This window comes from Morone saxatilis, unplaced genomic scaffold (genome assembly GCF_004916995.1).
Source record: "Morone saxatilis isolate NCDOM2014 unplaced genomic scaffold, NCSU_SB_2.0 Contig15, whole genome shotgun sequence".
In the NCBI taxonomy this organism is placed as follows: Eukaryota; Metazoa; Chordata; class Actinopteri; family Moronidae; genus Morone; species Morone saxatilis.
In genome coordinates, this window is record NW_023339707.1 from 14,393,669 (window position 1) to 14,408,501 (window position 14,833).

General features: G+C 39.4%; 1 protein-coding gene across 1 annotated transcript; it reads right to left on the minus strand.

The window, feature by feature from the left end:
* Positions 1-11,747: 11,747 nt before the first annotated feature.
* kcna2b (potassium voltage-gated channel, shaker-related subfamily, member 2b) lies at positions 11,748-14,833 on the minus strand. The gene has a single exon (XM_035656231.1). It carries the CDS (start codon positions 14,736-14,738, stop codon positions 13,236-13,238), a length of 1,503 nt encoding a protein of 500 aa, XP_035512124.1. The 5' UTR covers positions 14,739-14,833; the 3' UTR covers positions 11,748-13,235.

Consider the following 14,833-nt stretch of genomic DNA (forward strand, 5'->3'; position numbering starts at 1 on the left):
GAGCTGAGGCTGCGAATAAGGTTCTTGACGCAGGTACAGACTGTTTCATTTCTCTTCCATCTGCGTTTGGTGGTAGTAACCAAAACTTGATTTTTTATGTGTCCGCATAAGTTTTGTTATTTTCTGTATATAGTGCAACCAGAAATGACACAGAGTAGATAGAGAGCACAAGTGATTATGATGGAGTCTTGGCATTCAAAAACTGAAAGCGCACTCAGCATCCAAGAGCACTGCATCACAGCATCAATCGCTTTCTACGCGCCTTACTATCACCAAACAAATATATTCCAACACCCCGTAATATTAAAGCTCAGTCGTGGGTAGAGAATTTAGCTGGGCGTCTGTTTTATGGAAACCATGCATTTTATATTACCAAACAGGGTTAGCCTGTTATTAAAAAATAAAAAACACACACCCTTTGAAAAAAATAAAAAAAATTTCAAATAACAATCCCCGCCATATTGTACCAGAGATTATTCTAATTCCACTCATGTGCTGAGAAGTTCATGGATTTAAATTCCTGTCCCTTCTGTTACCGTAAGCTGGATGATCATGGTACTAGTAGATCAATATTATCAAGGGGGGAACCTTCTATCCATGTTATAGCCAAAGCAGGAGTTTATTGATTTGTGATTTCTATTTACCCCAATGGCCAGGCGATAAACTACTATGGTACATCCTTTATCCGCCTTAATTGAGTATGTCACTACTTTATCATTTTCTATATATGAACCACTCAAATCAATCAAATTTAACAACCTGAAGACAAGGAGGATTCTGGGCACGCGGATCGGGAATATACTTGTCCTGCGTATGTTCTGCATGTGGAGGACCTTTTCCCTCCATGTTTATGGTGACGTAGAAGAAAATATCACCTGATTCCCCAGTATGAAAAGATTTAATTGTTAGCCGAATGCCAGAATAGGGTCTGGTGTCGTTTTTCTTTTACGGTCAACATCGTAGCTATGTGTTCTTTAAGGATCCTGGCTTTCAGATGCAAAATCCTTCTATTTATTGTATTTTGGTGCTCAGTTTAAATGTGTCGGTGAAAACCCTGGAATTTTATTCTTATTCTTATTTTATTGGTATACAAGTACAGTAGAAAGCTCTATACCACAATTATGCTAATACTTGGTTATAAACCCAGATATATCTACTTATATATTTATTGCCCCTCTTTTTGTCGTTTGTGCCCCGTTTATTGTATATATATTATTATTCTAAGTGAAGAGCCAGGAATGGTTTATATTGCATCTTAATACAGGTGTTAGATCGACATCAATATATAAATATATCCTAATAAGTATTATATATAAGATATGTATATATTAATTGGAAAATTTGTCGGTGGAGGTTTAATTTAATTATTTAGAACGGTGACTCTATAACATCATGGAAACATGGATGCAACCTGATATTATCTCTATTCACGGTATTTCGCCATAGATCTTAAAGTGTTTTCTCTATTCAGTCTTTCATCTTCTTCTCCAAGCCTCTAAACTGATTTCCCTTATGTCCATTAAAGGTGCTTAACTGCAGCATCAAGATGATAATATGAATAAATAAGGTATTCCCAATGTCTGAATCATAACTAAAGAATGGGAAAGAGATTAAAATGCGGTTCTCTTGCGAAGCAGCTCCTTTTTACCTTTTGTGGTCATCGTGGTCTCTTTATAATTTGTCGATCTAGCATTGCAGTGACATACCTTTTGTATTTTTTGTCTCGCTTCACTATATTTTCTTTATTTCATTTTTACGTTACAGGAATTCAACCTTGAAATTACCCCCAGCTCACACCGCCGTACAGAATATTTAGTTGCAACAACATGTTCTTCTATCCACCAACCTCTTTCTTTCTTCCTTTCAAGAAAGCCGACACTTATTATTGGACAAACTTCTGAGTCTCCACCCCATATCTCTTCAACATTTACTCCCATATCCCGGGCTCTTCTCATCTACTGGTTAATCTTCTCTTATGTAACGTCTCTATTTCTTAAATCCATTTTTTGTACCCTCCCTCCGTATCCTGGATCTTACTTCCATCCTGATCCGCGTTCTTTACCGCTCTCCACCAGGACTTAAAATTCTAATATTGCGTTTCAGGGTCTGTGGTATTCTTTCTTGGGCGTGAGCTGCAAGAGAAAACTTAAGTGACTGGTTTGACAGTGCAATTAAAAAGCCTTCCGCCCCCTGACCCACCATGGGGGCAAGTAAATTCGAAGTATTGTTTCCGAAAAATATTTAGAGACATTCCAAAAAAGGCGAAAACCAATTGTCTTTTCTTAAGGTATTGGATAGTAATTTAATGATTTCTTTGTATGGCATTTCTCTCTAAATTTGAGGGTTGCAGGTTAGTTATTTTTGGCTGGGGCATATTGTTTCACTAGGTGATATGACTGTTGTATGCACAGATATTTTGGCATGACTAGTCCTCAAAGTATACCCTTTAGTGCGTTAGATTCTCTTTTTATTGCAAGGTTTTGCATATTTCGTTGTCCACAATAGAGATCAAAAATAAGCATTGGAAACATCTCCTGATCTATAGACTCTTGATAATCATATGCCTCCTTGCGAATGCCAGGAATTGTCTATGTAAACGAACCCTGTCATTTTACGTTTGTACTATGCCAAATTATTGATGTTTCGAGCTCTCATTCAGCTAGTTTATCTATCTTGGACACACTACAAAAGATGGACAGTCAACCAACTGGTTGTCCACTCCATGCAACCAACCCCCGATCCCAGATTTCTGTCCCTTTAAACTACAGACACAATCGCCTTTCACCACTCAAAGTGCCGTTTTACCTCAAACAACTGTTTTCCAAAAGCCATAAGTCCATGTCTCTCTGCATTTATACTGCACAATAATATCTCTTTGTTTCATTAAAGAGCAAGAGTCATTATAAACTTATTCCCACACAAGGATCATCCCACTGTCATTCAATAAGTCTAAAGTTAATTTGCCTAACTAATGCACACCGAATCATCACATGGCAAACGTGATCACACATTTACAAGTTACCAATCAGCTTAGCATAAAAGCGCAACCAGGTTAGGTTAAGCTCGATATAGCAGTTGATCTTTTCATGGCTGATTCGCCCCATGTAGTCGAATTTCCCTCAGCGCTTGGCCAGGCCAACATTGCTCTGTGATGTGGATAGGTGCTGTGCAGACAAAGAAAAAGAGGTGCAGCATAGTTTTTTTCTTTTTTTTTTACTGCTTATACTGCACGTATACGGTAAATTCTACTGTTTTTTTAGTCGACACTGTATGTGTAACTTTGTGTGTTGGGATGAACACTGTTACATGTTTGTGGAAAAATAAAAATATATTTTTCACCGTGTATGGTGTTCTGGTATGAAACAATAATTCTAATATTTAAACACATGTATATGTATGTCGTATAGAGTTTAAACGAACAAAAAGCCTAAAGCCTTATGATGAATGGAGAAGAAGTGTCCCATTCACCATATGTTTTCATGACGCACATCATGATGTCAACTCGGTTTTCATAAATGTCTATTCACTCATGAATGTGCCTTTTTTTATATTTCTTTTTGTGTGACATTTAAAAAAAAATCCATTTTGAGAGAAATTACTATTTTAATGTAAGTTCTTTTGCATGAGCATGAGGGTTTTGCCATTGGTGTGTTTTTTGATTGGTGTAGGTCTGATAGTATGAGCCATGCTTTCAGAAAATGTGACAATCGAGAAAAACTGTAATCGCCCATTATCACAGTTTAAATGGATGTGTCTGGCACAGATGCTTTCACTGGCTGACCCCTGGAGCCTCAGGCTGGGGAGGAGATGCCATTGTCTGGCTCCTGTATGACTGAGCACGGATGGTACAGTGTCACATGGGGAGTCATGCAAAGTATGGCCAGGCTTCCCTCTGCAGGCTTCTGGTGGCACTGCACCCTTACTTTGTTCACTCCCTAAACCTTAGTTCCCAAGTTTTTGGTTAGATTTATTTGAATAAGTGACATGTCTAGAGTCAGTTTCAGATCGCCAGGTGAAGATGCACTAATCCCCCCCAAAAATGACATAACAGAATTGATTCAATTGTTCAAATATGAAATGAAGAAAGCAAATTCCATATTTATTTTTCTATTGTTGGTACTTCCTAATAAGCATTCCTGGTCGTAATAAATTCTTATAAATATTTTAGTCTTACGTACAGTTGACTAAATCGAAAAATATTTGGGATATATGCTCAAATTTATTTTGCCCCATTCTGCGGTTTAGATTCTTAATTTTTCAAGGCATTACCTTATTTAATAGATGAGATGCATTCAACAATATGTATCTCACTGTTAGCTTTGCAGGCTACAAAGTCTGACACAAGTCTGGATAATTCTGGCTGTTTATGTGTGTTTCCACAATCTCAATCTAATATAATTTCCCTCTGGGATTATTAAAGTATTTCTGAATCTGAATCTGAATTCTGAATCCATATTCATGAGTAGCGCTGTCTTCATCCAGGAAACCTAGACCGCGCGTCTCAACAGGCCTGACCTACTGCTCTTCTGTCACTCACACACATATACACACTTCTGTGTTTTTCCTGTTCCTCCCAGAGCTGTTACTGCCAACACTCTGCTCAGTTTTGTCATTAGAGTCACAAAAATAGGCCAAAGAGAGTAGGGGTAGGCAACTACAAGGACAAAGCGGACGAGGGGCAAGAGAAAGGGAAGATTTTGTACATATTGCTTCATCCTTGATTGGTGCTGATAAGTGATTAGCTATAAAGCAGGTAGAAGGTGAAGAGTCTAGGTTACTCTCCATTATTATCCCAGATTTTGTTAATAGTTTGAGACCCATTAAAGGACGCTATAAAGCCATGTCTAATTGAAAAAAAGAGCTTGGTTTGGTGTTTGAACACAGGGGGCCAGAAGGATGGAGGGAGAGTAAATTAACCCTTGAGTTCGATATACAATTACTGAAGCTAAGTAACCATCCACTGCTAATGCTCTCCAATCACCACCCTATTATGTAATCCACTTCTGATGCATACTTGATCAATACACTAAGAAGAATGAAGGACAAAAACTAAGAGCTGATTAGAGTGTGTGCTGTGGGACTGTGTGACCATAGCTGCACATCTACTACAACATCCTTGATTGAGGAAAATCAGATATAAATACATAAAGCAAACTTAAAACCTGCAGGATAGAAGAGTAAAAACACACCTGAAGAAAGACAGAATATACCAAAAGGGACCAAGTAATCAGGAAGAAACAGACGAGTAAAATGGAGACCAGGAGGGATTATAGATCATGGTTTTTTAATTTATGAATTATTTATGCTGGTGGGATATTTTAAGCCCTCCATATCATGTCTGTGAGCGATGAGTGGTGGAGGTACAGAGAGGAGGAGAGGAAGTGGATATCATTTGCCTGTTTCCTCATTGTGGTGACTATTATTGTACTTCAACACACACACACACACACACACACACACACACACACAACCTTACCTACCTCTCCACATGGACTATAAAAGATTCCTTGATGTTCATCAACACATTTAACATGAGAGGAGAATGTCTCTGCTGTCTTAAAAATGGGTTTACTTTGGTATATGGGAATTGAGATTTTTTTGGTCCAGCTTGTTAATGATTATTGTCAGTCCTACTTTCTGTTGCAGATGCTGACTTTTTTTGTAATAACAAAAGCAAGAAATGTAGAACTGAAACTATTGTCTGTTTCTACAAAAATGAAAGCAAAATATGAAATTTGTGTCATTCATTTTACATTTTTCTATATGTTCTAGACAAAATGTTCATTGTTTGCGGGATGTATTATACTTATTGTATCAGTATTTAGTGCAAGTTGACACCTAACCATTTAAAATGTGAAACAATTTGGCTTATACAGTGGTGGAATGTAAGTACTGTACCTAAGTACAAATTTGAGGTACTTGCAGCCTACTTTACTTGGGTATTGCCACATTTCACTCCAATAAAATTATCCAAAAACATCCCATATAATGGTAAAAACACTGAAACAGACCATTTTCTGCAATGAGGTCTTTAATTCAAGGAAATCGTGCTGATAATATTTATACTTTTGCTTATGTAGGGTTTGAAAGCAGTATTTTGCTGTGACATACTACTACTACTTTACTTAAGTAAAGAGTCTCAGTACTTTTTCCTGTTTATACACAATACTTAAGGACGTAGAGAGAAAGTAAAAATTACACACCATAGCAAAGGTGTAAAGCATGCTGCACAGTTCACCAGTGATGCACATAAAGAATATACGCAGACATTTGCTTGCCTGCTCTTGGACAGTGCATGGGCGCAAATAGAATAACAGAAAGGGAAGGAAAGAGGAGTATGTGTTTATGTGTGAGCCACAAGGTGAACTCATCAGGTCCTTACAGGGAATCATTAAAGGAAGACCTTCATCACCATCAGCACTCAGCCAATAGAAATATACATGTGGCTGACTGATGAGGACATCTTTTGTTAGACTTAACTCAAAGACATGTCTCAAAACTTCCATTAACATAAAACAAATCCTGATGTATGTGTGTCCTTACGTTCACTGCTTGCACATGGCTCAGTTTCACCTCTTCAGGTCATTCATGAAAGCAGTAGGGTTAGTGGACATCATGATGTGTGCAGATACACACAAGATATTCACTGTTTTAATAAAACTCTTTAGATGAGTGGGATGTCGGCCCTTCATATTCTGATACCCACTTATACATAAAAGAGCTTTTTTCTTTTTTTTTCTGCAGCCTGTACAGAGGTCATCTCAAGTGTAACTGAGTCTCTGTACTCAAGAAAATTCTTGTTATTATGCAGCAATATTTATTTATATTCATTGTTTCCTTTACTCCTTTGTTTTATCATGCATAATTCTTGGGAGCCTTTTTTGTCTAAAGGTCACTGCAGTGCTTGGTAGGCTGGGCTATGTAGATTAACTTGTTATGCTTCTCAACATGTTTCTCTGTGCCTTGTGTTTGTGTTGCTTCCAAATGCTTCATTTTGTCTTTGGCTGAGATAAAGACAGATGGAGTACAGTATAAAGAAACAGCATGGATGAAAATATTAACAGCAGTGCGTTCTCTTTCTGTTTATAGGGAATACTTCTCCATATATGTTACATATGAATGTTTATGTGTGTTATTAGTCTAAGAAAATATTGAAGACTACTGTGGTGTTTGGCTGTAAATAAAGGTAAATGATGTAGAGCAGCCTACAGAATGTAGGACAAACCTATAAATCAATTCAGCTAATTAAACACAATGACAGACTGAAGCTCCCCAGTGATGTTCTTTTCTCATCCGTCCCCCTCCTCATCTCTTCCAAGTGTAACCCCTGCTCCTATTCCACCTACGCTGTTATTAACTGCTATTTCAACAATCTTCCCTGTATCTTTTTTGAAAATATATATTTTTTAGGTTGTAGTTTTTTATTCTGAAAGAAAATCATCTTATTTTTTTCTCCACACTTAGAATGACTATAAACTACAAAATACACACACAGTCCTCTGGCAGTTTAACTATGTAGAGCAAGAAGGGGGATATTCCCTATACAGAAAGGGATCCCGCTGTATGCGCTATTAATAGAGGAGCTTAGTGTAGGGGGCTTCCACTGTTGGTAATGATGGAAAAGGGGCTTCCCCTCCTCCACACACACACACACAGATAGTACAGATGTGCACATATGCAGGTTTCCCCTATGGAACCTGGTGTGCTATAAACAAGGTTCAGGTTGACAGGCCATTAACTGGGCTGTGTATTAGGTTACAAATCAGCTCATACTGCAATGGGCAAATGTTCACAGCATGTGAGGCATTTACCTGGTCTATTGGATATTGCCTCATACAACATGCAAGCCTAAGTGCACTTGTGTCCATCAAAATGACAGGCCTTAGGAGGGAAACGGGGCAGGAAAACCTATTGGTGAGATATTAATTTCATTGTTTTCTTATGGCCACTTTAAATCATTTTGTAAACATTGCCTACAAAAAGCAAGTAAGTGAGGACAGAAGTGGCTAACAACCTCACACACATTGTAAGACGGGACAAACCACAGATGTGTGATATAGTTAGAATATTGACTCTCTTAAGGAGAACTTGAGTGAAGTTCCTGTTTAAAATTGTACAAGCTTATCAAACAGCAATCAGTGGATCAATACACATCAGTTATCTGGAAGGCTGCCTGGCTACTGTCCTCAGCTGACATTCCTGGAAACCCAGCCAACTGAGACGGCCAGAGGGAGCATTATACTCCTGCTAATATATGTCTGAGTAGAGAATCAGATCACCCACTGTGCATTACGTTGGTGCTTAGCGCTGCTGGTGAGGCAGAGATGGAACACAAGAGAAAATGTGTCGGAAATGAAATATGAGAGGGGCAAATAATAGAGAAGGAAAGCAAGAACAAGCAGCAGAGATGAGGGCAGAAGGGAAAGACACAAGAGGAGAGACAAACATTTCCAGCTGCTCGGGGAAGTGTTAGACTTTATGAAATGGCACTGATACAGTGGATGTTTGTACTTGTCCCACTCTATGTTGAACCAGGAGTCAAGAGCGTTTTGCTCTCCTCTCTCATCCTCCCTCTCTGGCTCACTTTCTTCCTTGCTTGTTTTATAAATAGACCACTTTGCTTTCTCAGTAGACCACAGAGAGCACAAGATTCACTTAAGGAGAGAAGCGGGACACAAAACCATTGAGGAGATGAGGTTTGATAGTCCATTCAAATGTACCTTCTGTAATGGACATGAGACCGGCCGCTCCACTGGTGCTTTCATCAATTTATATAGTTTGCGGAACTTTTAGGTTTTCTTTCTCAAGCCTTTGCTTTGCTTTATGAGCACCAACAAAGTTTTGGATATGTTACAAAATGCATGCTTGAGAGTCCTGTAAGGACCTGCTATGTTTTTAACATAGGACCTACAATAAATTGTTGGATTTCATGTAAATAGTCACTGATTTGATGGAAGTTACTGGCTCAAACACTATAAGAATTGAAAATCTATTTGTATTTTTGCCTAAATCTTCACAAAAGGTGAAACTTATTACACCACACGAGAAAGACACACCAGTAGCTTGAGGTTATCATAAAGATGTTATTATTGATATCATCATGAAGACCATTATTATTCATAATAGTTTTATAATTCACAATTATTATGAATGATGAAAGTTTCTTTCTGTAGATATTCTATATTAATCAGTTTATATTCACTGTACTTCGGACGGGCATGGCAAGCGTTCATATCCATATTTGCTTTGAGTGAAACTTTCTTGGTTCAGACTTTTTCCATACAATGGTAGAAAAAACACAGGCTTTATACAGATCGTTAAGTACCACCATGAGACCACAATACAGTGAAGAAGCTGAGGATTATCTAAATCTCATACACACACATTTGAGATTCAAATAGTTGAAGAAGTTAGAGGACTACAGGAAGTGGAGGTGGTTGTCAGGGGATAAATATGTATTAAGACAGTACAGACAGAATCTACTTGACAAAGGCCTGCATGTGTATTTCAGTCAAACCTTAGCCCCTGCTCTATGTGAGGCTCAAAGGTGATTCAATAATAACATTCATATAGAAAAACATAGTGAAAAAAAACAACAGTTCAATTATACAGTGTCTGATGACACAAATAAGTTAAAGTTCTCATAGAAATTATATTTCCCTTTTGATTTGTTCATATACTTCCATCCGTAGTACCTGGAGCATATTAAACCTAAGCAATAATTCACCTACTATACAACTTAAGTTTCTTGGATGATTTCAGCAAGCATACACTTTGATTCCCTGCTATACAGGAATCTGTACATGGCAGAAGCTCATTTTAAAGCTGAAGCTTTAGGCATTTTAAGACATCATTAAAAGCAGCTGTAACTCTTAGATACATTGTTTACATGGCTACGTGTATTCACCACCAGCAGTGGGTTTAAGTCCATTCCCTTTGAGGCCTTGAAGTTTGACAGAACAATGTGTCTGTCCGAACAGCAGACATGGCCATAAAGGTGTATGTTCACAGGAAGTGTGTGTACACTGGCTGTGTTCAAATTTCAGGCGAGTGTGAATGTGTGTGTCAAGTGTCCTCTTGTCTGTGTTGTGAAGTACAGCAAAGATGTGTTGTCCTTGGTTCAGATCATCCTGATGTGCAGTCCTGTTGGTTTCTCCAAGAGAGTGTTTTTGTCTTGACAAAGTGTCACTTCAGTAGTGTGCTTGGTAACAAGAGTGGAAAAGACGGCAGTACAGACGAAGCTTTCAAGCCACATAAAGTCACATAGGTGTTCCAGTACACAAGAACAGTTTAGAAAAATACAAGTACATCACAATACAGGGGCAGTGTTTACCTTACATTATCATATTTTCCCTCCCAACCTCTACTATCTTCAATTCCCAGTAACTAGCCATGGCTGATACCGAAGCTTATCTCACAAGTCAACACACGCTCGTAGATCTTATCTCCAGTGGGTTTAACAGGACATTCCTTTCAGTTTTCTTTGTTTAATATGCTATGTGTATGTGATGAATATACACAAATGCCATAAACAGTTTGCTAGGATAGAAGAGAATATAAGGGAGCACCATAGTCTTTCTGGCCTGGAGTCAAGAAGAGCAGTGTTTTAGACAACTGCTACCACATTGTCTCTAAAACCTACACGCTCAGCTTGCGTGTATCTGAAAGCTCTCTATTCCTTTCACAATCTCTTTCTCTCTCTCATTCTCACACACAAACACACACGCACAGACAACACTACACACAGCATGTTGGGCCTATATATCAGAGATATGGGCACACAAGACAGTCCCTTGGAGCATTATGATACACTTGGCTGAGCAAAAAGTCTGACTGACTGACTGTTTGAATCGCTGTCCATCAACTGGGCTGGTAGTTCACTATGAGATACAGTTACTGGGTTGTGATTGCAACTGACCATAAAGACTTTAAAGCTGACAGGACATTAGTTAATGTGTGAACTATGCATCATAGGTTTAGCTATCCCTGTTCTGGAGTCAGTGTGGCTTTGGACTCTCATCTGACTTTCTCTCAAACTTTCTTTATTTCCTTTCATGTTAAACCTGCTGTTAGTTTAGCAAATCTTATTGTGGAAACACAACCCTCTTTGTGTAAATACTTCACACAGATTGTGAGTCAACAATATTTCAGATAGCAATGGCAGAAAGATGCATTATGCAAAGAATGACACATATTTCATACAGTATATTGCACATAGCGCCAGCACCTCTACAGATATAGGAATATATTCATGTCAGTTTGCTTTTTAAGTATTATTCATACTAATTCATGCTACAATGAATACTTCAAAGGACATGCAGCACTACAATAGCAGAATAGCATCTGTTAAAAGCTGATGGAGGACACATAGCCTAGTTCCTGCATTATAAGGGCAATGCACCGTCATTAAAATTATTGTTCAAACTGTATGAGTACCAAATAAATAAATAAATAAACAAAGAAATAAATAAATACTAAGACAAAATGTATCTCTTTTACAACCCAAGATACAGTATGCCAGGTGGCTTTGGTAACCTGATAATTGAGTTGGAAACACTTCTACAAGTTAACTGAAAAATATTTTTGTTTTTTTCTTGCAGGCAAAGTTGACTAATTTGATCTACTATTTAGGGGGGGGCATGTGTGGGAAAGAAGGCTTGACAGGCTAAAATGATTTAGCGGTTTCATTAGGAAAGAGCAATAAATTTTTCCTGTACTGATCATGCGCTGTTGGATATCACACAGCAGACTTAAACGCTGACATTACTTCTTACCCCTATCCAGCAAGAATGAATAATACAAAGTTGGCATTGCTGGTATGACAATAGATGCACCTTAAAGGTGTCATGAATTATTTTTTGTTGATAACTGAGCTCTTTCTTTGGTAGAGGGACTTTAGAAAAACTGTCATTTGAAATGTTTTTAATCCATAACATAAAAAGCCTTGATGAATTATACATAAAACTAGTTAACTTTTCCTGCTGTAACTGTATTGAAATTCGATTCTGACAAAAACAACAAACTAAAATCTCACTTTAGTTTGCTCCTTAATCTCATTTTGTCTATTTCTACAAACATGGAATGCTATGAAGTCAAGAACAGCAACATTTATGCTGGGCAGTGGTTTCAAACAGAACACTTGGACCTAAAGAGACACTTAAAGGTGCAGTTAAGAAGATGGAGAAATAGGCACTCACTCAGAACACTACAGAGAATATATTCACTATGTTTCTTTCTACATCATGTCTTTTAACCAAATGTAGGAGAAGCACACATTCATCATATTACTAAAAAAACATATATTTTAACAAACCAAATGGACAAACCAATAAATAAAGAAGACATTCACTCTGTTTAGTGAGACATTTCTTCTGTTCACCTGCTAGCCTCCATTGGCTGGAAACAAAAAAAAGGCAGAGTCATCGCGAGAGTACTGTAAATCCACTTAATCAAGGAAAAAATGGCAGGAAAAAGAAGATACTGTGCTATTGTGGTCCAGAATTACAGCACAGCACTGTCATCTGTTGGTCTCTACACAGGCCACTAGTTTGTACTAGACAATATCTAGTGAGGGCCTGGGGAGGGACGCGAGTGCACTCAGGCTTCATCTCTGACAGAGAAAGCCACAAATGACCATTTGGCCAAAAGCATATTAGTATCGCTTGCTCTCCATTGCTCAATTCACCCATGACAGAGCAGTGATGTTGGTGATCTTGTTTTTTTCAGGACCGTGGCAGTTAGAGCAGCAGATAAAAGTTGTTCCTGAATGCTGATTGAATGGCCTATTTTTAATCAGAAGTAATTATGTTAAGTTACATTTAAAAATAAAGGTTACGCTCATCTAAATTATTATTGTCATGCAACTTCTCCCGGGGCAGTTTGAGCAAGAAGGTAGACACTATTGTTCCCTTTGCGCTGTTAATATTGATTATTACTGGTTAGGCTACTATTTGGCTACTGTTGCGAGCAGGATGACTACTGTCACATAGGTAAGACTAACTCCATGCAGACACTGACAATGTCCTAAATAAGACAGGTGGCAGTTCTATGATATGCGCCATAGGATGCGGGAGATGAGGTCCTCACTACTGACCTTTTCTCCAAGTTAATCTCACTCATCTGCTCTGGACTCTACTGTGTGCCATATGTTTGTCGATACAGGGAGTAAACCTTCATCCTCCCCGTTACTGTCCCTGTAGACTCCAGCTAAAGTTAACCATCTATAGTAGCTCACATTATACATCTGTACGCATCTTAGTGATGTTTACATAGTTAGTGTTGGCCAGGGTGCAGTTTCCTGTTTTCATGCCCTCTGGTCTGAAGTCCTCAGTGCTGTGGTTCACAGCCTCCTGGATCTCCACATAGTCAGATTTACTGAGAGTGGATCCACTGCCGCTCCGACCACTCTTCTTTAGATCGTCAGCTGAGCTGGCTTTAGGCACACTTGGGATATTCAGATACTGTGCCTGTTCCTCACCCTCTGTCTCTCTGTGGTAGAAGTAGTTGAAGTTTGACACAATGACAGGTACAGGCAGGGCAATAGTCAGCACACCGGCAATTGCGCATAGAGATCCCACAATCTTTCCTCCAATTGTTGTTGGTACCATGTCTCCGTAGCCCACGGTGGTCATGGAAACCACTGCCCACCAAAACGCCTCAGGGATGCTGCTGAACTGGGAATGTGGCTCATCTGCTTCGGCGAAGTAGACAGCACTGGAGAAGAGGATCACACCGATAAACAGGAAGAATATGAGGAGGCCAAGCTCACGCATACTCGCCTTCAGAGTCTGTCCCAAGATCTGCAGCCCCTTGGAATGACGTGACAATTTAAAGATACGAAAGACCCTGACCAGACGAATGACACGGAGAATAGCCAAAGACATAGCCTGCTGGCCTGCCTGGCTGTCCTCTGGCCTCTCTGCTAGTTCTGTGCCCAGGGTGATGAAGTAGGGGATGATGGCCACAATATCAATGATGTTCATGATGTTGCCAAAAAATCCAGCTTTACTGGGACAGGCAAAGAACCTAACTAGGAACTCAAAAGAGAACCAGATGATGCAGAGAGTTTCCACGATGAAGAAAGGGTCTGTAAAATATGTTGAGCCATCGTAGGTATAGGTGGCGTTAGACGTGGACTGGAATGGATAATTGTACATCTCCTCATCATCGTTTCGGAAAACTGGCAGTGTCTCCAGACAGAAGCTGACAATAGAGATAAGAATCACCATGACAGAGATGATGGCAATGATGCGAGCAGGACCTGAGCTCTCTGGATACTCAAACAGCAGCCACACCTGTCTCTGAAACTCATTCTCTGGTAGAGGCCGCTCCTCTTCCTTTATGAAACCTTCATCCTCCCTAAAGATTTCCATAGCCTCCTCACCCAATTCATAAAACCGGATCTCCTCAGAAAAAATGTCCAGGGTCACATTAACAGGCCGGCGCAACCTCCCTCCTGATTGGTAATAATACAGAATAGCATCAAAACTTGGTCGATTCCGGTCAAAAAAGTATTCGTTCCGGAGAGGATCAAAATACCTCATCCTTTTCTTGGGATCCCCCAACAGAGTCTCTGGAAACTGGGAGAGGGTCTTAAGCTGTGTCTCAAAGCGCAAGCCTGAGATGTTGATGACAACCCTCTCGCAGCACTCATGATCTGGCTCTGGGTCGTACTGGTCATGAGGCTGGCCCGGATGTGCTGCTGCTTCGTCTGCGGGGTCGCTGGTAGCAACCGTCATGCTGGAAGGAGATGGGGCCTGCAGGTTTCAGACAGGGTGGGGCCACGTCGGGCCACAAGGAGATAAAGGTGCCACACACTCGTGGGTTCAGGTAC

Bases quoted from the DNA above. Each gene is read 5' to 3' on its own strand.
- kcna2b (XM_035656231.1), bottom strand. From the start codon at position 14,738: ATGACGGTTGCTACCAGCGACCCCGCAGACGAAGCAGCAGCACATCCG.